This window comes from Microcaecilia unicolor, chromosome 8, assembly GCF_901765095.1.
Source record: "Microcaecilia unicolor chromosome 8, aMicUni1.1, whole genome shotgun sequence".
Lineage (NCBI taxonomy): Eukaryota > Metazoa > Chordata > Amphibia > Gymnophiona > Siphonopidae > Microcaecilia > Microcaecilia unicolor.
In genome coordinates this window covers 90,392,391-90,417,056 of record NC_044038.1, presented here as the reverse complement: position 1 = coordinate 90,417,056, position 24,666 = coordinate 90,392,391, and the positions used below count along the sequence as shown (strand labels likewise).

General features: G+C 44.8%; 1 protein-coding gene across 3 annotated transcripts in view; it reads right to left on the bottom strand.

The window, feature by feature from the left end:
* The window catches only part of ETV2 (ETS variant transcription factor 2), a 196,759-nt gene that overhangs the window by 34,338 nt on the left and 137,755 nt on the right, over window positions 1-24,666 (bottom strand). For all 3 annotated transcript variants that reach the window (XM_030211833.1, XM_030211834.1, XM_030211835.1), the window contains exons 3-5: window positions 20,887-21,053; window positions 17,261-17,464; window positions 9,674-9,763 (exon numbers count right to left, since the gene is read on the bottom strand). In XM_030211833.1, the coding sequence (XP_030067693.1) occupies window positions 9,674-9,763; window positions 17,261-17,464; window positions 20,887-21,053 (461 nt within the window). The remainder of the gene's footprint in view (window positions 1-9,673; window positions 9,764-17,260; window positions 17,465-20,886; window positions 21,054-24,666) is intronic.

Sequence of the window (24,666 nt, the reverse complement as noted above, 5' to 3'; positions counted from 1 at the left end):
TGAAACAGGAAATTGGGACATAAATGTTTAAAATGTTTTTAAAAAATGAGTCATAATTGGATTTTGGTAAGAACAGATGGTTGAAAGCCATGGAGGCCAGCTGCTCCATGTGACATTTGGGCAAGTACTTTCATATCTCACATTTATTTGATATACCGCATATAAAAAATATCTAAGCAATTTTAATAACAAAATAGAAAGCATCAGAAGGTAGAGCAAACAAAAGGAGGCCTAGGTTACAAATAGTTAAGTAATCTAGGGACCTTTTTATAGAGTGGCAGTAAGCCCAATGCGGGCTTACCGCTCGCTAGTCCGGGACTACCACTAGCCCAACGCAGCTGCCAGCGGTAGTTCTGAGTTGAACATGTGCCATTTCCAGGAGAACCCCCCCCCCCCCCCAAATGGTTAGCGTGGTGGTAACCCAGTGGTAATCGGGCTTCGCCAGGTGCTGCCTGATTACCACCAGGTTACCATAGAAGCCCTTACCGCCACCTCAATGGATGGAGGTAAGGACTCCCTGCTGCATGACCATGTGGTAAGAGTTTTCGTACCGCATGGCCATTTTATTTTTGGGGCTTTTTGCCAATTGTGGTAAAAAGAGCCTGGTGCATGGGGAAAACTGCTACCGCAGGGCCCCTTTCCCCACAGCTTGGTGAAAGGACCCCTTAGTTACAAAGGGGTACAGATTCTAAATATTAATTACAGCTATACTAAGATACATAAGGAGGGTAGGATATGTGAAAAGATTGTACACAGACTTTGTGAGGCTCTTTATCATAATGACCCCCCCCCCCCCCCCAATAATGTTTGGGATCACTCAGGAAGGAAATACCTTTGAGAACAGATATGTCTTAAGCATTGCCTTAAAATTCTGAAAATAAGGTTTCAAAAGTAGTTCAATAGGCATGGAGTTCCAGAGTGAGAGAGCAACAACTGCAAATAAGGCATGTGGGCAGAGTGTGAGTGGATATGAAGATGAGAGGGAACTGCAAGGAGGTTATGTTAAGCAGATCATAGCACATGGCTGGTAAATATGGTATAAGAGATCAGTAGAGGAATTGTGGTAACCCAGAAATCTGGAAAGTCAAAGCAAGGACTTTGTAATTAACCCAGTGAAACGTGGGGAACTAATGTTCATAATGGAGGCGAGGGCTTACACTGTCAAATTTCCTAGCGCTGTGGATTAATTTTACAGCAGTATTTTGGATTAATTGCAGTTATTGAAGTTGATATTGAGGGATACCCTGGAAAAGAGAATTATGTTAATCTACATGAGAGATAACCAAAAAGTGGACCAGTAAACGAAGAGAAGGAAGAATCGAAGAAAGAATGAACAAGGTAAATGTGTCTTAGTACAAAAAATTATTTCTTAACTATGGACAAAATATGATTAGCGAAAGTCAAATGGTTATTAATTAGAACCCAGAATATGGATTAGAGAATGACGTGAGGACAAAGTCTGTCCCTGTCCCCACCCCATGGTTTCTGTCTCCATCCCCATCCCGTCCCTGCCCCATCTCTGTAGGTTCTGTCCCTGTCCCCACCCCATCCCCGTGGGCTCTGTCCTCATCTGCAGAAGCCATTGGCTCTGTCCTCATCCCCGTACGAGACTGCTGCCAGAAGTCTTGGCAGCCATTTTTTCAACACAGCGGTGCCGCCCGCGGCACAGAAGAGCAAACATAAGTACATAAGTACATAAGTAATGCCATACTGGGAAAAGACCAAGGGTCCATCGAGCCCAGCATCCTGTCCACGACAGCGGCCAATCCAGGCCAAGGGCACCTGGCAAGCTTCCCAAACGTACAAACATTCTATACATGTTATTCCTGGAATTTTGGATTTTTCCAAGTCCGTTTAGTAGCGGTTTATGGACTTGTCCTTTAGGAAACCGTCCAACCCCTTTTTAAACTCTGCTAAGCTAACCGCCTTCACCACTTTCTCCGGCAACGAATTTCAGAGTTTAATTACACGTTGGGTGAAGAAAAATTTTCTCCGATTTGTTTTAAATTTACTACACTGTAGTTTCATCGCATGCCCCCTAGTCCTAGTATTTTTGGAAAGCGTGAACAGAAGCTTCACATCCACCTGTTCCACTCCACTCATTATTTTATATACCTCTATCATGTCTCCTCTCAGCCGTCTCTTCTCCAAGCTGTATAGCCCTAGCCTCCTTAGTCTTTCTTCATAGGGAAGTCGTCCCATCCCCGCTATCATTTTAGTCGCCCTTCGCTGCACCTTTTCCAATTCTACTATATCTTTCTTGAGATGCGGCGACCAGAATTGAACACAATACTCAAGGTGCGGTCGCACCATGGAGCGATACAACGGCATTATAACATCCTCACACCTGTTTTCCATACCTTTCCTAATAATACCCAGCATTCTATTCGCTTTCTTAGCCGCAGCAGCACACTGAGCAGAAGGTTTCAGTGTGTTATCGACGACGACACCCAGATCCCTTTCTTGGTCCGTAACTCCTAACGTGGAACCTTGCATGACGTAGCTATAATTCGGGTTCTTTTTTCCCACATGCATCACCTTGCACTTGCTCACATTAAACATCATCTGCCATTTAGCCGCCCAGTCTCCCAGTCTCGTAAGGTCCTCTTGTAATTTTTCACAATCCTGTCATGATTTAACGACTTTGAATAACTTTGTGTCATCAGCAAATTTAATTACCTCGCTAGTTACTCCCATCTCTAAATCATTTATAAATATATTAAAAAGCAGCGGTCCTAGCACGGACCCCTGAGGAACCTCACTAACTACCCTTCTCCATTGTGAATACTGCCCATTTAACCCCACTCTCTGTTTCCTATCCTTCAACCAGTTTTTAATCCACAATAGGACATTTCCTCCTATCCCATGACCCTCCAATTTCCTCTGTAGCCTTTCATGAGGTACCTTGTCAAACGCCTTTTGAAAATCCAGATACACAATATCAACCGACTCCCCTTTGTCCACATGTTTGTTCACTCCTTCAAAGAATTGAAGTAAATTGGTCAGGCAAGATTTCCCCACACAAAAGCCATGCTGACTTGGTCTCAGTAATCCATGTCCTCGGATGTGCTCTGTAATTTTGTTTTTAATAATAGCCTCTACCATTTTCCCCGGCACCGACGTCAGACTCACCGGTCTATAATTTCCCGGATCTCCCCTGGAGCCTTTTTTAAAAATGGGCGTTACATTGGCCACCCTCCAATCTTCCGGTACCATGCTCGATTTTAAAAGGGAGTAGCGGCAGCAGGCAGGAAAGAGTGAGCTTCTTTCCTGCCCCCACAGCCACAGAGGCCACTACACTACCAGGATGGGCGGGCCCTTCATGGAAGGACTGTATAGTGTGTGGGGGTTGTGATATGCAGGAGGGGGATGGCGGCAAATGTGGTGGTGGGGGGGGGCTGCAGGTTTTGGCACATTATAAGACAAACTAATGGACTTCATTAGGGATTTATAACCCATTTAGTTATATTTAAGCAAATGAGAGATCTGCCTGAAATAAAATATGAAAACCACTTGTCCCTGAAACATGCTCAAAACAGAATAATCCATTTGTACAAAAGAGATGAGGTGAAGATGTGATTCCATATGTCCCAATGAAAGAAGAGCTTAATTTTACTTCCAATCTTTATAACACCAGGCTTCCCAAGGCAGATTACGGCAAAGGTTAAGATGAACCCATCAGTAAACAGGATATTCTCACTGAAATTTGGCCATGTATTACTGTATTGTATAGAAGTGTAGAAAAAGGAGCACAAAATAGAGCCTTTATTAATACTGTTTCAACCAGCTACAATAAATTTTAAGCAGTTTTAGTGATATTCAATTTTATTTCATGATATTTATATCTACATATGTGAAGTTTTCCAATAAATTAAAAAGCTATCGAGTAACAAAACCCCAAACTTTTGTTTTTCACCTTTTAATACACTGGGCTGAAAAAGGGGGCGGGGTCAGTGTTGCCAGGTGGGCGGTTTTACCGACCAATTGGGCGGTTTTCCGCGACCCGCCGCGGGAAATTTTTGCCCGCAGCGGGTTGCATTTTTTTGGGCTGCTTTTTGGGCTTCAGGGCGGTTTTTTGGGCTGCTTTTTCGGCCACGGGGGCGGGGTTAGTGACATTTTTGGGCGGGGTTAGTGATGTAGGAGGCGGGGCCGATGACGTGGGAGGCAGGGCCGATGACGTGGGAGGCGGGGCCGATGACGGGGGAGGCGGGGCCGGTGATGGGGAGGCGGGGCCGGTGACGGCGGGGGCGGGGTTGATGACGGCGGGGGCGGGGGTGATGACGCGGGGGTGGGGGTGTCAGGGGCGGGGTTTGAGTTTGGGCGGGTTTTGGGCGGTTTTTGTGCTGGATTGGGTGGGAAAAAAATTTTCCACCTGGCAACACTGGGCGGGGTGGGAGGAGAGAGGGAGAAAAGAGAAAGGAGATGCTGGACCGGGGGACGGGGGCACAAACTGATAGTTTGCAAGGGGGCACCAGAGACCCTAGCACCAGCCCTGCTCTGACACGCCCCCTTGAGATTTGGATGCACTGCAGACGAACAGCATAGAAAAACATCTGAAAAATAGGTTTTGAAAATACTGATTTGAACATTTTTGTGAGAAAAAATGTCCAAATGCTGCTTTATTCCACTTTTTAGATGTTTTTTTCCTTTCAAAAATGAGCTCCTTGGTTTAATAACATGTTGAACCAGGCATGAATCTGAAAGGAAAGTACGGAAAGTAGATTAAGAGGGTCTATTGAGTAGTTTAAAACTTATATCCATTGAAAGTCTTTTCAGGTACAGTGGTCTAACTCCCTTTCTACTATTCTTTTCAGTGGTTTACTTTAACCCCTTGCACTCCTTCTTCAAACACTTGGTATCACATTTTTCATTTATGCCGATGATGTCCAACTCTTGTTTCTTCTTCAGAATAGAGATCCTCACTTAATAGCTGAAATATCTTATAAGTTAAATAAAATTGATTTTCTCTGAGGGGTCCTTTTATTAGGGTGTACTGAAAAATGGCCTGCACTGGTGTAGACGCATGTATTGGACGCGTGCAGGTCCATTTTTCAGTGCACCTGCAAAAAAGGCCTTATTTTTTGCCAAAAATGGATGTGCAGCAGAAGAAAAATCAGCGCACGTCCATTTTGGGCCTGAAACCTTACCCCCACCCGTTGACTTAGCGGTAAGGTCACACGAATTAACCAGGTGGTAATCGTCAGCACTTGTGCACTGCTGATTACTGCCTGGTTAGCACCATGCGGTAGAAAATAAAAATTATTTTCTGCCGCACATATTGGATGCACTTAGAAATTAGAATTACCGCCAGGGGCACGCGGTAGCTGGGCGGTAGTTCTAATTTGACATGTATTGTACATGCATAGGCGCCTATCCAGCTCATTTTCGAAAGAGAAGGGCGCCCATCTTTCAACACAAATCGGGAGATGGGCGTTCTTCTCTCAGGGTCGGCCAAATTGTAATAATCGAAAGCTGATTTTGGCTGTCCTCAACTGCTTTCCGTCATAGGGACGGCCAAAGTTCAAGGGGGCATGTCGGCAGTGTCCAAAGGCGGGACGGGGGCATGGTTAACACACGGGCGTCCTCGGTCGATAATGGAAAAAAGAAGGGCGTCCCTGACGAGCATTTGGCCGACTTTACTTGATCCTTTTTTGTTCACGACCAAGCCTCGAAAAGGTGCCAGATGACCACCAGAGGGAATCGGGGATCACCTCCCCTTACTCCCCCAGTGGTCACCAACCCCCTCCCACCCAAAAAAACTAATTAAAATACATTTTTTTCCAGCTTCTATGCCAGCCTCAAATGTCATACCCAGCTCCATCACAGCAGTATGCAGGTCCCTGGAGCAGTTTTCAGTGGGTACTGCAGTGCACTTCAGGCAAGCGGACCCAGGCCTATCCCCCACCTGTTACACTTGTGGTGGTAAATGGGAGCCCTCCAAAACCCACTCCAAACCCACTGTACCCACATCTAGGTGCCCCCCATTACCCTTTAAGGGCTATGGTAGTGTTGTACAGTTGTGGGTAGTGGGGTTTTTTTTGGGGGGGTTGGGGGGCTCAGCACCCAAGGTAAGGAAGTTATGCACATGGGATCAATTTGTGAAGTCCACTGCAGTACCCCCTAGGGTGCCCGGTTGGTGTCCTGGCATGTGAGAGGGGACCAGTGCATTACAAATGCTGGCTCCTCCCACGACCAAATGGCTTGGATTTGGTCGTTTTTGAGATGGCCGTCCTCAGTTTCCATTATCCGTGTAAACCGAGGTCGACCATCTCTAAGGTCGGCGATCTCAACATTTAGGTCGACCTAAATGTTGAGATTTGGCCATCCCCGACCGTATTATTGAAACGAAAGATGGACGCCCATCTTGTTTCGATAATACGGGATGCCCCGCCCCTTCACCGGGCCGCCCTTAAAAATGGGCGCCCAGTTCGATTATGCCCCTCTATGTGTCTTAGTAAAAGGGCCCCTAAATGACTTAAAGTTGAACCCCTCTATACTTTTGTATTGCTTTTCCCTTTAACAGGTTCTTCTTTGCTATCCCCTGGGCCATCAATTCATGGAACAATAATCCCATTCAAGCTTGAAATAAAGATTCTCAGTCTACTGGTAGACAATCATCTGACATTTACAAGACAATTTTTCCTCCTTAATTCCTAAATCTTTTTTTGTTCTTAGAGAGATTTGTCTTGCATGGTCATTCTTTAATAAGGTCTCCCTCCGCTTACTCATCCAGACTTGTGATTTCTTGGCTTGATTACTGTAGCTACATTTTTCTTGGTTTGTCATGTATCAACTACATTGATTACAATTTATTCAGAATACCACTGTTAAATTGATGCATGGAGCAAAAGAAATTTGATAATTATGCCTTTTCTTTACAACAAACACTGGCTACCCATTCAGCAATGGATTACATTTAAATTTCTTATTTTATTTAAATTTAAATTCTGCATTCTGGTTTACCACTTTTCTTATTTAGGCATCTTATTCCATACTCCTGTGTCTGAGCCGTATATGCCTCTCAGCAAAATCTTTTGATTGTACCCACTTTTCAGCAAATTTGTTCTCATTCTGCTAGAACATCCTCCTTTTCTGTGGTTTCCCTCACACTGTGGAATAATACCCCCTTGACATGAAATTAGAATTATCATTCTTAACATTGAAAGCCACTCTTAAAATGCATCTCTTCTCAAAAGCACCTAGATTATGTTTCAACTTTTGTTGCCCCATTCAGCAAGACTACGCACTTCATTGTCCTTGTCTACTTTTATGAGGATTTTAGATCCAACCAAGTTTTGAGTATAAATGGGTTCACAAGCTTTTTCTCAGTGCTGTGTTCTGTTATCCAAGCACGCTCCATTCTGACTGATGCTGAAGAGAGCTTCTGCCGTGGGAGGTCATTTTGTGTCATCAGCTGGTTTGAGTTGATATCCCACTTGCAAACTGGTCAGTGAGATCTGCACGTCCACCAGTTCCCACACGGGTGCACAGCATGTTAACATGGCTCCGTTCATGCTGCGGCACAGGTTTGCATATGGTTGATGCACCAGCTGCAAATGCTCTCTTCAGGATAAGTTCACTCAGAAGACATGTAGGTGTAACAATTTAATTTGGAGTGAGAGAGATCCCATTTAAATGAAAGCTGCAACCTGTGGAGGTCAATTTTCAATTTACACATATAAGCTGGCCATCTAAAAATGCAACTAAAGTTTTGATTGTTGTAGAATGGTGCATGAACTTCTAGCTGCACTGAAAGGAGGTGTTCCTGGGAGCATGCTTAGACTGGAGGAAGAAAAGTATGTGCATGGATAACAATTTCAGATCTCTGTGCCTACTTATCCAGCAAAATTCTACCTGCAGATAGAGCAGGTATAAGTGACCGCATGCACTTTGTACCTGCAGCATGTATCAACAAAGAAGGGCACACATACTTTGTCCTAATGCTATTTGACAAATTCCACTTTTAGGTTTTGATTTTGTACTCCTGGAGGAATTCTGCACAATGCAGAATTTCCCACCCAGGCATAATTTGGCAGGAGAGCAGAAGGCAGCCAGTAGAACATCAGCCTGTAAAGGCAGGAAAAAGGAAGGATGCAGCTGCTTTCTGTGCGCTCTCCCTCTCCAAAGTACAAGTGGCATCCTTGGCCTCTTCAATGGCATACAGCTAATCGGGCTGGTGCTAGTCTTCCTGATTACTACCCCCACTGCACCTGGTACTTCTACCACTCTTAAGTGCCTCCCTGTGCTTTTACACATGCTGCTGTGAAATTCTGCAACTGCTGGTGATTGTTCCAAGCTTTCATGAGGAAATGCTGGCCAGCATAAGGTTACCATATTTGCGTAGACAAAAAAAAAAGGACACAAAAAATAAAATGTTGCCCTGCCCCTAGCCTTTCCCAGTCCCACCCCCAGCCCCACACCGCATCCTGAGCACAGTAACCTTGACCCACCAAGAAAGCCAGATTCCATGTACCCCTCTCCTCTCCCTTCCCTTCCATCCACATACAGAAAACTTCTCTCCCTCCCATCCATGAGCAGCTTGTCCCCTTGTCTCCCTCCCATCCATATGCAGCATATGAACCCCCTCCCCCTCCTAGCCATGTCTAGTTTGTCCCCTTCTCTCCCTCCCATCCCATCCATGTGCAACATATCAAGCTCCCTCCCCTCCCCTCTCCTGGTCTACCTTATAGCCCTGATGGTCTAGGGACCTCTTTGGGGCAGGAAAGTACCCCACTCTTTTCTGCCCATTGCCACTGCTTCTTTAAAATGACTGCTGAGATTTCAAGAGGTGCCTCGCAAGACTTCTGTGGAAGTCTCACGAGGCTGCCGCTTAAAGTCTCAACAGTCATTCTAAAGAAGCAGCAGCAGCCGGCCACTAGACCACCAGTGCACATTATGGTAGGTTCAGGTGAGGGAGATAGAAGGTCTGCCCACCAGCCCACCCGTCTGTCATCTCACCCGCCAGCCAGCCTGTCTCAGAAACCCGGACAAATGGGCAGGCTGGTAAAAACTGCCCGGACCCCCAACAGTTCCCTGAAAAAGAGGACATGTCTGGGGGAATTTGGACGTATAGTAACCCTAGGCCAGCATCTATGGCTGGGATTCTAGCCTGCTCTGGAGGATCTCTTTTTTTTTGTTTGTTTTGTTTTAACTGTCCCAGAGTCAGTTCTCTTTCACAGACTGTGAATTATTTCTCGTAGAGAGTTATATTGTGTTATTTTGAGAAATGTGCAGAATTTTAAAACCTTGTGTACAGAAATGTACATTTCAGGGAGTAAAACTCTCCCTAGTTTCTGAGGGGGCCATCCTGCAGTAGAACACTACTCATACCTTCATGACTTATCTTCCCAGCTGACAACTGCCATCCATGCTGCAACCTTCCTTCATATCAGTACTATAATGTAGTGCTTCTCAACCCAGTCCTCAGGGCGTACCTTTCCAGTCAGATTTTCAGGATATCCATAGTGAATATGAATGAGATAGATTTGCATGCATTTCTTCTTTGGTTTGCAGTCTATCTCATGCATATTCATTGTGGATATCCTGAAAACCCAACTGGCTGGGTATGCCCTGGGGGCTGGGTTGAAAAGCACTGCTAAAAGGGACATGGTCTTGAATGAGTTGGATCTCACCCATGCTATTTCTCTATATTCCTTGATTGCATTTTTCTTACCTGATTTCACCTGGATCCGTGATGGCGGTGGTGGTGGTGGTGACTGCTGGGCAATGGCTGGTGTCGTAGGATAGGTAAAGGTTGGGCTGCCTGTGCAAAGATCATAGTTAGATTCAGGACAATAAAAATCTGAGAGATCCCTCAGTAACTAAATATCTAAAGCAATGAGTGAAAAAAGCTTTAATAAACAGCTATATAGCCTATAAAACTTCATAATTAAAACATGAAATTAAATGAATGCAACTCTCATGAATGGGATGGAGCAGTTAAAAAGGGGACGGTTGTTTAACCTTTCAAAGAAAAAGAGGACTCTGAAACTAACAACCAGCAGAATTAAAACAAATCTTAGAAAGTATTTTTTTCAAGTAGCACACAATTAATTAATTTGTGGAATCTATTGCCAGAGGTTAAAGTTCCTAGAGGAAAAGTCCATAAACCAGTTTAACTTTGGAGAGCCATTGTTCATCCCTGGAATGAAGCCAGTAGGTGGAGCTTGCTGCCATTCAAAATAATGAAATCTGAGTGGATGAAAAGGCAAAGGAAAAAAATAGAGAAAGAAGAGATACAAGGGAAAAATCTATACCAGAGACAGAGGTAGGAGGAAGAGAAAGAGAAAACAGAAATGGGGAAGGGACTCTGGAAAAGGACTTAGAGGACTGTAAAAAGGAAAGTGTAAAAGAGAGATTAGGACCAATCCGATCAGAAAAAATATGGCCAGACAACAAAGGTAAAAAAAACTGATGTTTGACTTATAGTGATTGATATATATCATCTTTGAGAATATGGGCATCTTATATCATTATACTTTACACAGTATAGGCAGAAATGCATTTATGTTTTTATTTTACATTGATGGACTACATGCAGAGTCTGGCTTCTCAGGGTTTCCATTCAGCTTTTCTGTATATGTTTCTAATTTGTAGTCTTTAGACTGCATAAAATGAGAGCTGTTTTTTAGATTTTGTATAGGGATCTAGTTGGGTCTATTTTCCAGTAAGATGTATATCGGTGTTCTATGACCTGGCGTAATATTTGTAGTGCTGCCTTTTCATAGGTAAAGTTATGGCTCTCTGCCTTGAATGAGCTATGCTATGGTATGTCAGGTTTGCTTCCTAGGTTCTCAGTATCTTTTTTTTTTCTGCATAGTTTTGTGTTACTTCACAAAGAGGGTAATTAAAAAAAAAAAACATTTTTACAGAAATAGCCTTGTATAAAATTGTCTGGTCTATGTACATAAAATTAGGTACATCCAGTTTGCATGCACATTTCACTTGAACAGAGTGGAGGTGTTCCTGGTGGAGGGGCTTAGAATTTATCAACATGCATGTAAAAGAAACTGAGAAACGTGTGTACATATGTGTACGTATACTTTCTGTGGGGCAAATTTCAAAATGGAAATTATGCATGTGAAAGGCATTTTTATAAAAGGTGCTGGGGTGATGTGCTGGAACTGCCTTTATAGAATAATTTGCAGTTTCGCACCTAACTTTAGGTATGAGCAGTTGCACCATGTCAAAGGCTGGTTTAAGTGTTCCTGCCTAGCTGTAGGCAATTAGGCACGTAACCCCTAGTATTCTATAACATGAATGCATAACTGCTAGTCATGCTCCTGACCAGCCTATGCCCCTCACACAGCCACACACCCCTAGAAGTTGTGCATGACAGAAAATGAGCACAGAGCTTCCAGAATAACAACTATCAGTTACATTTGCAACTACCAGTCAGTGCTAATTAACATCAATTTAAGCCACGAATTGACTTTTAACTCCAATTAACATCCAATTATTAATTTAAGTTGTGCATGCAACTGACCTTATTCTATAAATTGGGTGCCTAGCTATATGCACTAAGAGGTTCTTTTACTAAGTGGGAGTAAGTCCACCGCAGGCTTACTGTGCGCCAATCTGGAGCTACTGCCAGCCCAAAGTGGGCCCCCCCAGAACATGGCATTTCTGGCGTTAGTGGAAATATTCAAAAAATATTTCCGCGGGGGGAGGGGGGTACCCAGCAGTAATTGGACAGCGCCGCCTGCTACCTAGTTACCGCTGGGTTAGCACAGGAGTCTTTACCGCCACCTCAGTGGGTGGTGGTAAGTGCTCCCCCCTATGGCCATGCAGTAAGAGCAATCTTACCACATGGCCATGCTTTTTTTCAGTTTTTTCACCCACTGCGGTAAAAAGGGTCTCAGCATGTGGCAAAAATGGCCCCTGCCACTAGCACAGGGCCCCTTTTACTGCAGCTTAGTAAAAGGCTCACAAAGTGTACAGTTGGGGGGCTCAAGTTTATAGAATTAGGGAGAAATTGTGTATGCTAATTTGTAGAATAGGTACACTTATGCAAGTGACTGATGTCACTAACTGACATTTACATACATTGGGGTGAATTCTATATGTGGCACAGAAAAAAGCTCTATTCTATAAGCCACACTTAAAGTTAGGTGCAGTTTATAGAATAGCATTTATGCCTAGGAATCACACTTAACTTTAATTGCTGCCATTTGCACCAACTGAAATATGGTGCAAATCTTTGTGTCTAAATTAGTTGTGTTTCTCCCTTATTCTATAATCATATGCTTTAATTTTAGGAATAACCCCATTCCACCCATGACCCTCCCATTTCTGTGCCCCCTTTTTGAACTTGTGTGTAAAATTTAGGCGTGGATCCTGTGCCTAAATTTACACATGTATATGCTAATTAAATCTAATTAGTGGCAACAATTGCTTGTTAATAAGCCAATTATCAACACTAATTAGCTTGTTATTCAATTACATTGTGTGTGCAATTTTTAGCATCTTTTATAGAACTAGGGGGGTTATGTGCTAGGCACAATGCTATGAAATTGGCATTTTGGTTGCATGGCATATAAAAGCTGCACCAGTGGGTGGAGCATGGGCATGTCACAGGCATTCTGCCTATCAATGTGCACACCATATGGAACTGTATCCGATGCTTGCATTGCAAGGTGCACTTAGACACATCAGCTTATGATTGCCATTGACCTGATGTAAGCTGTCACGCCTACGTTTGTGTTACTATTCTATAATGGGTTAGAGGCATCTTAACACCTTTATAGAATTGGTGCTAAATGTGCTTCTTTGTCACACCTATATTTTGGCGTCACTTTATAGATGTGCCCCCTGTATAGTTTTTCATAGAAAATTGCTGCAATTTATATGCTTGCCTGAGGCTCAAGTTAGGCACCCTGTTACCTAATTTCCCTCAAAGCATCTGGCAGTGGAGGGAATTTGTTTTGTCTTTTCTGAGATTACACTGGAATCTGAGTAAATTTTTTTGCCTGTTAATTTGTAAAGGCTGACATCCTAGCTCTGCTTTGAACCTGTGGATATGTGGTGTGTATTTACTTGTTATTGTATTTATTTCCCACTTTTAATCCAAAGTGGGTTACTGTAAAAACATACATAACATCAATAAAACAGAGCAACACAAAAATATAAAACAGAACTTTAAAAAATATCAAAACATTGCAGTGCAAGCCAGGGAGAAGAATCCATGTCTAATCTGAGATCAATCATCCCCGAAATGTTTCAAGAAAAAATTGTAATCTATCAGAACACAATAACCTAGTAAATGGTTCCATAAAGTTGCCCCTGCAATAGAAAAATATTTATTGCGTGTATCAGCCAAACGACAAAAAGAAACGTACAGTTGCTTAGTGATTTCTTAGGGTAAGGACTGCCTTGGTTGATATATAGACTTCACTCCCATACAGAAGAATTGGTTGAATGATGCTACTGAATAATTGTAACTGTAGTTTTACTGGTTAGTTCAAATTGGCCAGAGGTTTCTTTATTGCAGTCAGCTTAGCAAAGTTTAAAAAGGTTTGGAGAAGTTCCTGTAAGAAAATCCCCTAATGAAAAGGAGATTAGAACATTCCCTAAGCCATTGTTTCGATGGACTTAGGAAAATCCATTGTTTATTCCTGGGATAAGCACTATAAAATCTGTTTTACTCTTTGGGAATCTTGCCAGGTACTTGTGACTTGGATTGGCCACTGTTGGAAACAGGATACTGGGCTTGATGGATCTTCAGTCTGTCCCAGTATAGCAATACTTATGTTCTTATGTTTTTAGGCATAGGAGGCCCTTAGGATTTTTCTTGTAATGTCTTTAAAGGGGTTTGGAGAGCATACTGTCAGAGACTGCAAGGGTGATCCTTCCCAAAGAGTGAGGTTTACCACTCCAGTGAATGAGATTGATGGTCAATCAGTGAGGTTTTTCTTGCAGTGCATTTGGGGTATAAAATTGAAATGGTGGTTTCTCATATTGATAGGTAATGCCTTCACATAGTAACATAGTAGATGACGGCAGAAAAAGACCTGCACGGTCCATCCAGTCTGCCCAACCAGATAACTCATATGTGCTACTTTTTGTGTATACCTTACACCTTGATTTGTATCTGTCTTTTTCATGGCACAGACCATATAAGTCTGCCCAGCACTAGCCCCGCCTCCCAACCACCAGCCCCTTGATTTGTATCTGTCATTTTCAGGGCACAGACCGTATAAGTCTGCCCAGCACTAACCCCGCCTCCCAACCACCAGCCCCGCCTCTGCCATCCAATCTCCACTAAGCTCCTGAGGATCCCTTCTTTCCGAACAGGATTCCTTTATGTTTATCCCACGCATGTTTGAATTCCGTTACCGTTTTCATCTCCACCACCTCCCGCGGGAGGGCATTCCAAGCATCCACCACTCTCTCCGTGAAAAAATACTTCCTGACATTTTTCTTGAGTCTGCCCCCCTTCAATCTCATTTCATGTCCTCTAGTTCTACCACCTTCCCATCTCTGGAAAAGGTTCGTTTGCGGATTAATACCTTTCAAATACTTGAACGTCTGTATCATATCACCCCTGTTTCTCCTTTCCTACAGGGTATACATGTTCAGGTCAGCAAGTCTCTCCTCATACGTCTTGAAAAGCAAATCCCATACCATTCTCGTACACCTAGAAATGGATTTCTGCATCTTGAGTACACTTTACATATTTTAAACTCAATTATTTCAAACACTAACACTAAACCACATACACATCTATGGAAACAATTCAGTTGTATTTAATGACCCCCTCGAGAAGTAGTGTCCTATAATTTAAACCTGATCAGATGTAAGTCTGCTATAAAGAGAAATCAACACATTTCAGGTCCTACAAATGTCCTGGAACCCTGTCTGATATTACAATAAATTAAGGGCCCTGCTTACTAAGCCACACTGTAGGCGCACTATCATTTTTAGCGTGCGCTAAAAATTCCTATGGGTGTCTCTAGCGTTAGCTCATGCTAATTTTTAATGTGCACTAAAAACGCTAGTGCACCTTAGTAAACAGGACCCTAAACATAATGGTAACACATAATCTCTTTACTGCAAAACACAGCAAAAATTCTACAAAAACACACTCAGAACCTTACCATACATAACAGGACTCCCAGAACTCAAAGAGCAACAACCTTACCCGTGAAAGGCAGCACTGTACATATTACACTGGGCCCTAAAACACCACCTAGTGAGAAAACAGGACTGCTACAGATATCTACACAGAAACTATGTAGAATACTACACCTTGGTCACATGTCCTCAGCAAATATGAGATCAGTAATAGACATATGGAGGCAAAAACTGAACTGAATACCTCAAGAAGTCAGACACTGCATGTACAGCAATATTAGAAAAACAGAAACTGAAATACAAGATATCAGAGATGTGCATTTCCAAAAGCTGATAATCTAATTAATCATTCAAAATATAATATTTTTTTCTACCTTTGTTGTCTGAGCATTTTATCTTTCCATTTGTTTTAGTCCCTATATCTCTTGTTTTTCTCTGTTATTTTCCTAACTCTCTTTCTATGGTCTCCTGTCCATTTAACATTTCTTCTCTCTCTATGTCCACCATCCATCTTTCCTTTGTGTCCCTTCCATCATCCTCCCTCCGTGTCCCTGTCTCTATCCTCTCCTATGTTCAGCATCTCCCCTCTGCTTCCCTATCCCCTCTTTTCCAGAATTACCCCTCTATGTCCTATCCTCCCTCCATGCCCAGCATTGCCCCTCTGAGTCCCTATCCCCTTCCCATCCACCACTGCCCCTGTCCCTATGCTTCCTCTATGTCCAGCATCTCTGGGGAATTGCACTAACCTGCACTGTACAATGTTAAACTCTGTGTCCATATCCATTCATGTGTCCAGCTTCTCTCCTCTCTCCTCTCTTCCTCCCACACACCCCACCCTGATACCAGCATCTCTCCCCCTCTCTTTTTATCCCTTGGTCTCTCTCTCCCCCCACCACTTCCTTAGGTCTGGCATCTCTTCCTCCTTCCCTCCCTGTGGTCCTCTAAACTTGTGTCTGGTTGCTGGCAGTGGAAGCGATTAGGACAAGCTGCCTCTGGTCAGCCCCAGAGCCTTCCCTCTGCCACAAACCACCCATGTGGAAACAGGAAGTTATATTAGAGGAGGAGGGATGTGGCAGAGGGAAGGTTCCTAAGCCAGCCAGAGACAGCCTATGTTAATCACTGATACCACTGTTCACCGGACAAAAGTTTGGGGGACTATTGGGGGCAAAGGAAGGAAGGGAGGGAGGGAGAAGAAGAGATACCAGTCACAGGGGGGAGGGGAAGGGGTGAGAAAGAGAGAGATTGGATGGGGGAAGAGAGGGGAAGAGACGCTGCACCCACAGAGGAAGGGAAGGAGGGAGAAATGCTAGACCCTTGGGAAGGGGAAAAGGAAGGGAGTATGTGAGAGAGAGAGAGAGAATGTGTGAGAGGAGAGCCCTTCAGCACGTGAGCTTATGTTGGGACCAAATGCATGTGTCACATGCCTAAAATATGTGACTTGGCATGTCTGTGCCATGGGGTGTACACAATGTGAAGGAAAAAAATATTAGTTTGATTTACCCCCTGTATACCTAGCTTGTCCCCCTGTTGCAGTCTGTATCTAGAGGTGCCGCTGGTGAGAAGTGGGGCTACAGGTTTGTCAGAATGCAAAGGCATGCAAGACTAATGCTGAATCTTTTTTCCAACTTACTGCTAGAAGACACAAGGCGCAGAGACATGGAGGCCAGGGAACACTGAGAGGAGGATTGGGGCAGCAGCATTTGGGGGCAGGAAGGAACCGTCCAATGGGTACATAACATGTCAATCCAACGCTGGAGCTGTGCCGTCATTTTTAAGTTGCAGGGCAATCACAAAGACACTTGTTTACTGTCATTTCTCATCCAAAATTATATCTGGAAACATTTCTTTTAATGTCTGCATTTTAGCACTTCTAAAACAATTTAGCCTGATCTAAAATGCAGAAATAAAACAATAGCAATGAAGAAAATACTGAATGAAATGAAAAAGAAAATGAAATGAAAACTTTTCTCATGTGCACTCCTAGGTTTCAGTATCAGATCAGTCCTGGCGAAAACTGGAATGCACAAGCTCATCACTCACACTACAAATATCTAAAGAAGAGACTGATAAGGCCTAGAAAGTTCAGCTTATTCATTTTGTTGGCAATATATAAGACTTCATATCTTGCAAAGAATCTATAAAGGGAGATGAGATATGAGGAAGAGAGAGAAGGGGGTGGAGTTCATACTCTGCCTGAGGTAACTGAGATGTGACAGCAGGATGTCAGCGTTGTAAGGAGATGTGAGTCTCATGAAATCTTCTTTGCTCATTTTGCAAAGGTCCTTTCCATCCATGCTTTGGAATAACATTGTGTCCACATCAGAAAGGCCGTACTCCTTGACTGCCCACTCCACCCACTGCCGGACATGGTCTTGTGTCCACACACCGGGATCTGGGGAAAGATGGTTGAAATGTATTTGGTCAGTTTGGACAACATAAGTGTAATTCTGTAAACTAGGTGCTATCATTGGTACACTCACTGTGCATATAAATATTTAGAATAGTAGCATATATGAGCATAAGTGCACACTTACATATGTATATGCCAGTATGTTGCCTAAACATTATTCTGTAAATATGCGACTTTCTTGCATAGTGCTTATTTGCAAGGATGGAGCATGGATGGGCATAGGCAGGACTTCCATTTTTGCCTGAACCTTACAGAATACTGTAAGTTGTGCACATCTCTGACATATTTTGGCATTCGGACTTATGCCAGTTCTATGGTTTGTGTAATTGCGGGTATCTAAATGTTGGGCCGCCAATATAAGGTTACAATAATGGGACCTAGGTGTCAGGATTCCGTCATAGGAAAGGCTCCCACTGTCCACCCTCAGGACGCCTAATTGGAGATGCTCAGTTATAGAATTACAGATAGCTGAATCTATGCACTTGCGATTAATCAGCTACCCAGCTAAATCTAAACTACAGTATTTCAGATATTTTTGGAATCTCCTTTTACTGCTACTGTACAGATACACATAAGAGAATGTCCTACGCCAGCACCTTGAGTTAACTCGGTTTTGGAACTATATTTCCTGCAAAGCTGTCTGTAGACAATTTAAATTAACCCCCAGCAAGAGGGACCATTCCTTCTGCCACCTCTGTAGAAAGCATATATCCCCTCCATCATCAAACTAATGGCCCAACCAAAGTAGGGTTGATGCTTATTGGTGGAGCACATTGAAGGTAGCATACAACTGTTTAAACACGAAGACCTCCCTCTTTCTCAGCCCTCTGCTGAGCTAAAGGTAATAATAATTCTCGTTCTGTCATAGAGGGCAGTGAGTTTTCCCCAGGGCTTAAAGGCCACATAGTGGGGTTAATACTTTCTAGGGCATTAGAAGCCATAGGAGTCAAGGTGCATGCTGCTTCACCACTTCTGTGTCACTCTTGAGTTGGAGGTCACACTCATTAGAGAATTAGAGGGGACACTTACCTAGGTTAATATCTCAATACTCTACTCTCCCCCGAGATGGGGTTTGCACTAGATGTGGTTAAGTGTTTTCTGTACTGGGGATTTCATAGTGACTCAGTCAAGAGAAGCTCTTGCAACATGCTGGTAAAACAGCTGGCATCAGCACAAAATGCTTACAAAATATCTGTTGACAGCTGTTTGTTAGCAGTTGCTAAAGAAGTATGTTGAGAAAGCAGCACCTGACTGACTCTTTGATATGTATGAGGATAAGAATTTTACGGTAACAGCTTAGATTGAGGGTGGGCCTGTGAAGTGCAGGAGAATCTCAATGCATCTTCACCTTCCACTACTTACCCAAATGGTTGCAGATGCCGTTGGTGCTTTATTGCAATTGATTTTCCATCTCTCTCCTCCAAAATACTCCCAAAATGTATAGTGGTACCAGTAACAGAAACAGGATGTAGATGGAGATGGGAATTTGGAAAATACAGCACTGGACCTTTCTCTAGATAGCTATGGATCATGAAACCATTTATAACCATATTCAAGACTTCTTGCTCAAAGCTTAACAATGTGGTCATTGTTAATGGATATTATTTCCTGCATGTATTACGAATGTTATTAACTTCCATGCTTGTAAAAGGATTACCAAGTTTATCAAAACATGTCTGTGATTAATAACCACCGATAGGTACAGTAACTCTAGAGCCATGCAAAGGACCTCAATTCGATTCTATCCTGGGTGGGGGTCTTCTGTTCCTTGAGCCTGCCTTTGTTGGAGATACTGTAGTGCGGGGGTTCTTAGCCTGGGGTCTACAGACCTCCAAGGTGTCTATGAATAGATTTCAGGAGATCAGTGAAGTTGAACAGGAAAAAATATACAACTTTATTTTCACTAACCTCTAAATGAAATCTAATTTTTCATTCAATAATGAATGTAGGCAACAAAATAAGCTATGGCCTCTAGACTCCAAAAAAGTTTGTTAACTTCAATAAATCTCACTAACTAAAATTATTATACCTAAAAAAGTAAAATCAGAATACATCTGATTGTGTAAAGTACCTTTTTCTCTCAAAGTATGTAATTGATAGTGGTGAACGTTTTGCTGACCACTGTTAGTATTATTACCGAATATTCAATGCCAGGCCATAGACGGGCTTCAGCATTGAGTATCTGGTTTATATGGTGCCGGCTACCACAATGCTAGTTAAGTTGATATCCAGAACTTAACCAGCCATGAGTTGCCGCAAAAAGTTAGGACTGTGTTTTATGCGGTCCCATTTATGCGGTTACCCTGGATGGTTAAGTGCTAAATATCGGCATTTAACTGACCAACTGCTCACTCTGCCCCCAGAACACCCCCAAATAGCCAGTGCTAACCACTCATTTTCAGCAGCGATAACCGGTTAAGTACTGCTGAAAATTAGCAGATAGCTCCAAACAAGCATTTTAACTGGTCAGTGGCCCTTTCTGGCCAGTTAAATTGTTATGAATAACATTTTGATAACTATATCTGAGCATAATTGGTTTTCTTTATAGTACAATCTATATTTAGTTTATTTTATGCATTTAAATATATTTTTCTGAGAAGGAAACTGTAGCTTTCATTAGACTCTCAAAAGGTTCCATGGCACATAAAGTTTAGAACCCCTACTATAGAGGTAGTGTACTCAAACTGTTGGTGGGGGGTCTGTCTCTGTCATTGCCCAGCATTGACATCTACTGGCCAGATCTAGGGGCATAGTACATGACTCCCAGTTGCTGTGATGACTTGGTTAAGTAAATTGGGGGGGGGGGGGGGGGGATAAAATCCCTGGATAGTTACAGCTAAGGCTTATGGTGCTGGGAAGTGAGAGGTAGGAAGCACAAGCAGGCAGCCTTTATAGCTTCCTGCTTGTGCTTCTCTCCTCTCCGACAGTTCCAGAGCAGCCATTAAATTTGCTCATTAAATTAGGGCTGCTCTGGAGCTATGCATCCCGTGCAATACACATTAGATTACAAATGAGCTCATTAGAATACTAATGAGCTTATTGTAATACATTTGCATGGGGTTCTTGGTGGCTGCTAACAGCACACATTAGAGCCACGGAAAACCCCTTTGTGCATTCCTAGCTACATAAACGTTTGCTTTAGACTGGCTAAAGCCAGTCTAAAGCAAACATTAATAGCAAGGTAAGCTTTGTGCATCTGGTCCTGAGTCATTATGCTTACCCGTTGGCATAACTGTACCAAACTCAATACTGTGTATATGATATAGCCAATTCTTTTTAATAACAAGGTGACATCAAGGATCATCTATGGCTCATTGAATATTGCTTTTGCAGTTGTTCACCCACAAAAAGAAATGGACATTTGAGGAATGCTGCCACCCACATGTCAGGACATAGGCACCAACCTGCTGGCACAATCACTTTCTTCTCCTCGCTGCTGCTGACTTGGGAGGAGTTTATAGGGGGTGTAGTCCGGGGCTCTGTGTAGCTAGGCTGGTATGCCCCATGAGGTACTTCTGTAATGTTCACTGCTTTACTCCTCCGTGATACAGTGCAGTCCACGGGGGATCGTCTGTCAGGATGGAGAGAGAGAAGACATTAGGCTGCTGCTGAAGCAATAGGCAGTGGGATCCCTGAAGCAATGTTGCGAATCTGAGTGGTACATTAACATGCGGTTTTGGTCTGATAATGATTTTCCAACATGTTGTGGTCCGTGTCATAGGGCTTTAACAGAGTGGTTCGTGATAGAAGTTAGAAAATCAGGATTGCATCAAAATGTCACAACACAGACTTTAAGAATTAGCAAGACTACAAACAGGGGAATACATTGAACAGGAGTTTAACAAAAACCCTAAGGTTGGACTGAAGTCTCATGATATTGGCGAGCTGGAGTTGGGGGTGAGGTTTTAGTAGGTCTCAGCGCTTTTACCTCATTACAATGAAAAGAGCCCTAAAACCAGAACTGAAGTGTACTGATGGCACAGTGGAAGCAGAATTGACTTTAGTAGGCCAAACCTGTGTAGAAAAGATGTCTTGTCATGCTTTTCTCTTTCACAGTTCCTCCCTTCCTCCTGTGTTTTATACTATCATCAATTTTGACTAATTACTGTGTACCTTATAAATTTTATTATTATAACCTAGGTATCTTTGAGTATTTTCCCTTTCCCCTTTTCCAAATTTTCAATAATTTTTATTTGTACAACACTAGCTATATATTTTATTCTCCGAGGACAAGCAGGCTGCTTGTTCTCACTGATGGGTGACGTCCACGGCAGCCCCTCCAATCGGAAACTTCACTAGCAAAGGCCTTTGCTAGTCCTCACGCGCCCATGCGCACCGCGCATGCGCGGCCGTCTTCCCGCCCGAACCGGCTCGTGTTCGTCAGTCTTCTTTTGTCCGCGCTCGGTACGGTCGTGTTTGCGCCGTTCGCACCCCTTAAGTTGACCCTCGCGCGTCTTTTGACTTTTTGCTTTAAAAAAAAAAAAAAAGGGATTTCGGAAAAGGGCCTTTCGGTCTTTTCCCTTTCCCGTATTTCTAGTTTTTGGCCCCGTTAAGTTTTCTTTCGTTTTGGGGTAGGCCCTTTTGAGGGCTCGGGTCGAGTTTTTTCTCCCCCTCTTTTTGGTGCCTTACCGCAATTACGAGTTTTGATTTCGCCGGCGTGATTTTTCCGCCCATGTCATCGAAGTCTCCCAGCGGCTTCAAAAAGTGCACCCAGTGCGCCCGGGTAATCTCGCTCACTGACAGGCATGTATCGTGTCTTCAGTGTCTGAGGGCTGGGCACCGCCCGCAGGCCTGTAGTCTTTGCGCCCTTTTACAGAAAAGGACTCAGGTAGCGAGATTAGCCCAGTGGAACATTTTGTTCTCGGGCTCTTCGTCGGCATTGGCACCGGGAGTATCGAGTGCGTCGACGTCGACAGCGTCAAGACCTCCGCCCTCGGCCGCGACTGTATCGATTGCATCGAGGCATCAACCCTCTGCATCGTCGGGGCCGAGACATCGGAAGGCTGCGTCGGCGTCGGTGGTACCGGGACCTCCACTAGTGCTGATGTCGTCGGACGGTGGTGCTTCGACTGGAGTGCAGGTGAGGGCTGTCCATTCCCCTGCTGGTGGCGGTGAGCCTTCGGGTGGGTCTCCCCCTACCCTGAGGGCTCCTGCGGTACAGCCCCTCTGAGACCGACCTTCTTCGGCCTCGGCCCCAAGGAAGCGATGGCTGGATTCTACGTCCTCCTCGTCGGTACCGGGAAGCTCCGGTGACATGCTTCGTTTGAAAAAGTCAAAGAAGCATCGACACTGGTCTCCTTCCCGCGTTGGTACCGAGAGCTCTGGGTCGCCGAGGGAGTCGGCACCCAGTAGGCATCGGCACCGGGAGGACCGCTCACCCTCTGTTCAAGAGGTGTCGATGCGCTCCACCTTGGACAGCCCGGAACAGCCTCCACGCCCGGAACAGACTCTGACTTCGACACCTGCATCGGCTTCCATGTCTTTCTCCACAGCCGCTCTGCACGAGAGTCTCCGGGCCGTTCTCCCAGAGATCCTGGGAGAGCTGTTGCGCCTTTCCCCTCCGGTACCGGGGGTGCTTGCGCCACCGGTACCGTCGAGCGAGGCGCCGGCTGGCCCCTTGCCTGGGGTGAGGTCTCCGACATCGGTGCCGCTTGCGGTACCGACTGCGGTCGCCTCCCAGGAAGGCTCCCCGACGACGTCGGCGGAGGGAGCTTCGCCGGTGCGGGCGAGGGAGTCTACCTCTCGACGCTCACACCATGGCCGTGGTTCCACGGAGTCGAGCCGGGCACGGCTTCAGACACAGGTTCGTGAACTTGTGTCTGATACTGATGGTGAGGCCTAGTGGGAGGAGGAGGAGGACATCAGATATTTCTCTGACGAGGAGTCTGATGGCCTGCCTTCTGATCCCACTCCCTCCCCTGAAAGGCAGCTTTCTCCTCCTGAGAGTCTGTCTTTTGCGGCCTTTGTCCGGGAGATGTCTACGGCCATCCCCTTCCCGGTGGTTGTGGAGGACGAGCCCAGGGCTGAAATGTTTGAGCTCCTGGACTATCCTTCTCCACCTAAGGAAGCGTCCACAGTACCCATGCATCATGTCCTAAAAAAGACATTGCTGGCGAACTGGACCAAGCCTTTAAGTAATCCCCACATTCTCAAGAAGATCGAGTCCCAGTACCGGATCCATGGGGACCCAGAGCTGATGCGCACTCAGTTGCCTCATGACTCTGGAGTTGTGGATTTGGCCCTAAAGAAGGCTAAGAGTTCTAGGGAGCATGCTTCGGCGCCCCCGGGCAAAGACTCTAGAACCTTAGACTCCTTTGGGAGGAAGGCCTACCATTCCTCTATGCTTGTGACCAAAATTCAGTCTTACCAGCTCTACACGAGCATACACATGCAGAACAATGTGCGGCAGTTGGCGGGCTTGGTGGACAAGCTCCCTCCTGAGCAAGCCAAGCCATTTCAGGAGGTGGTCAGGCAGCTGAAGGCGTGCAGAAAATTCCTGGGCAGAGGGGTGTATGACACCTTTGATGTTGCGTCCAGGGCCGCTGCTCAAGGTGTGGTGATGTGCAGACTCTCATGGCTGCGTGCCTCTGACCTGGAGAATAGGATCCAGCAGCGGATTGCGGACTTGCCTTGCCATGCGGACAATATTTTTGGAGAGAAGGTCAAACAGGTGGTAGAGCAGCTCCACCAGCGGGATACCGCTTTCGACAAGTTCTCCCGCCGGCAGCCTTCAGCTTCTACCTCCACAGGTAGACGTTTTTATGGGGGAAGAATGACTGTTCCCTACTCTTCTGGTAAGCGTAGGTACAATCCTCCTTCTCGACAGCCTGCGGCCCAGGCTAAGCCCCAGCACGCTCGCTCTCGTCAGCAGCGTGCGCCTCAGCAAGGCCCCTCGGCTCCCCAGCAAAAGCAAGGAGCGAGCTTTTGACTGGCTCCAGCAGAGCATAGCCGACATCAACGTGTCAGTGCCGGGCGATCTGCCGGTCGGAGGGAGGTTGAAAGTTTTTCACCAAAGGTGGCCTCTCATAACCTCCGATCAGTGGGTTCTTCAAATAGTCCGGCAAGGATATACCCTCAATTTGGCCTCCAAACCTCCAAATTGTCCACCGGGAGCTCAGTCTTACAGCTTCCAGCACAAGCAGATACTTGCAGAGGAACTCTCCGCCCTTCTCAGCGCCAATGCG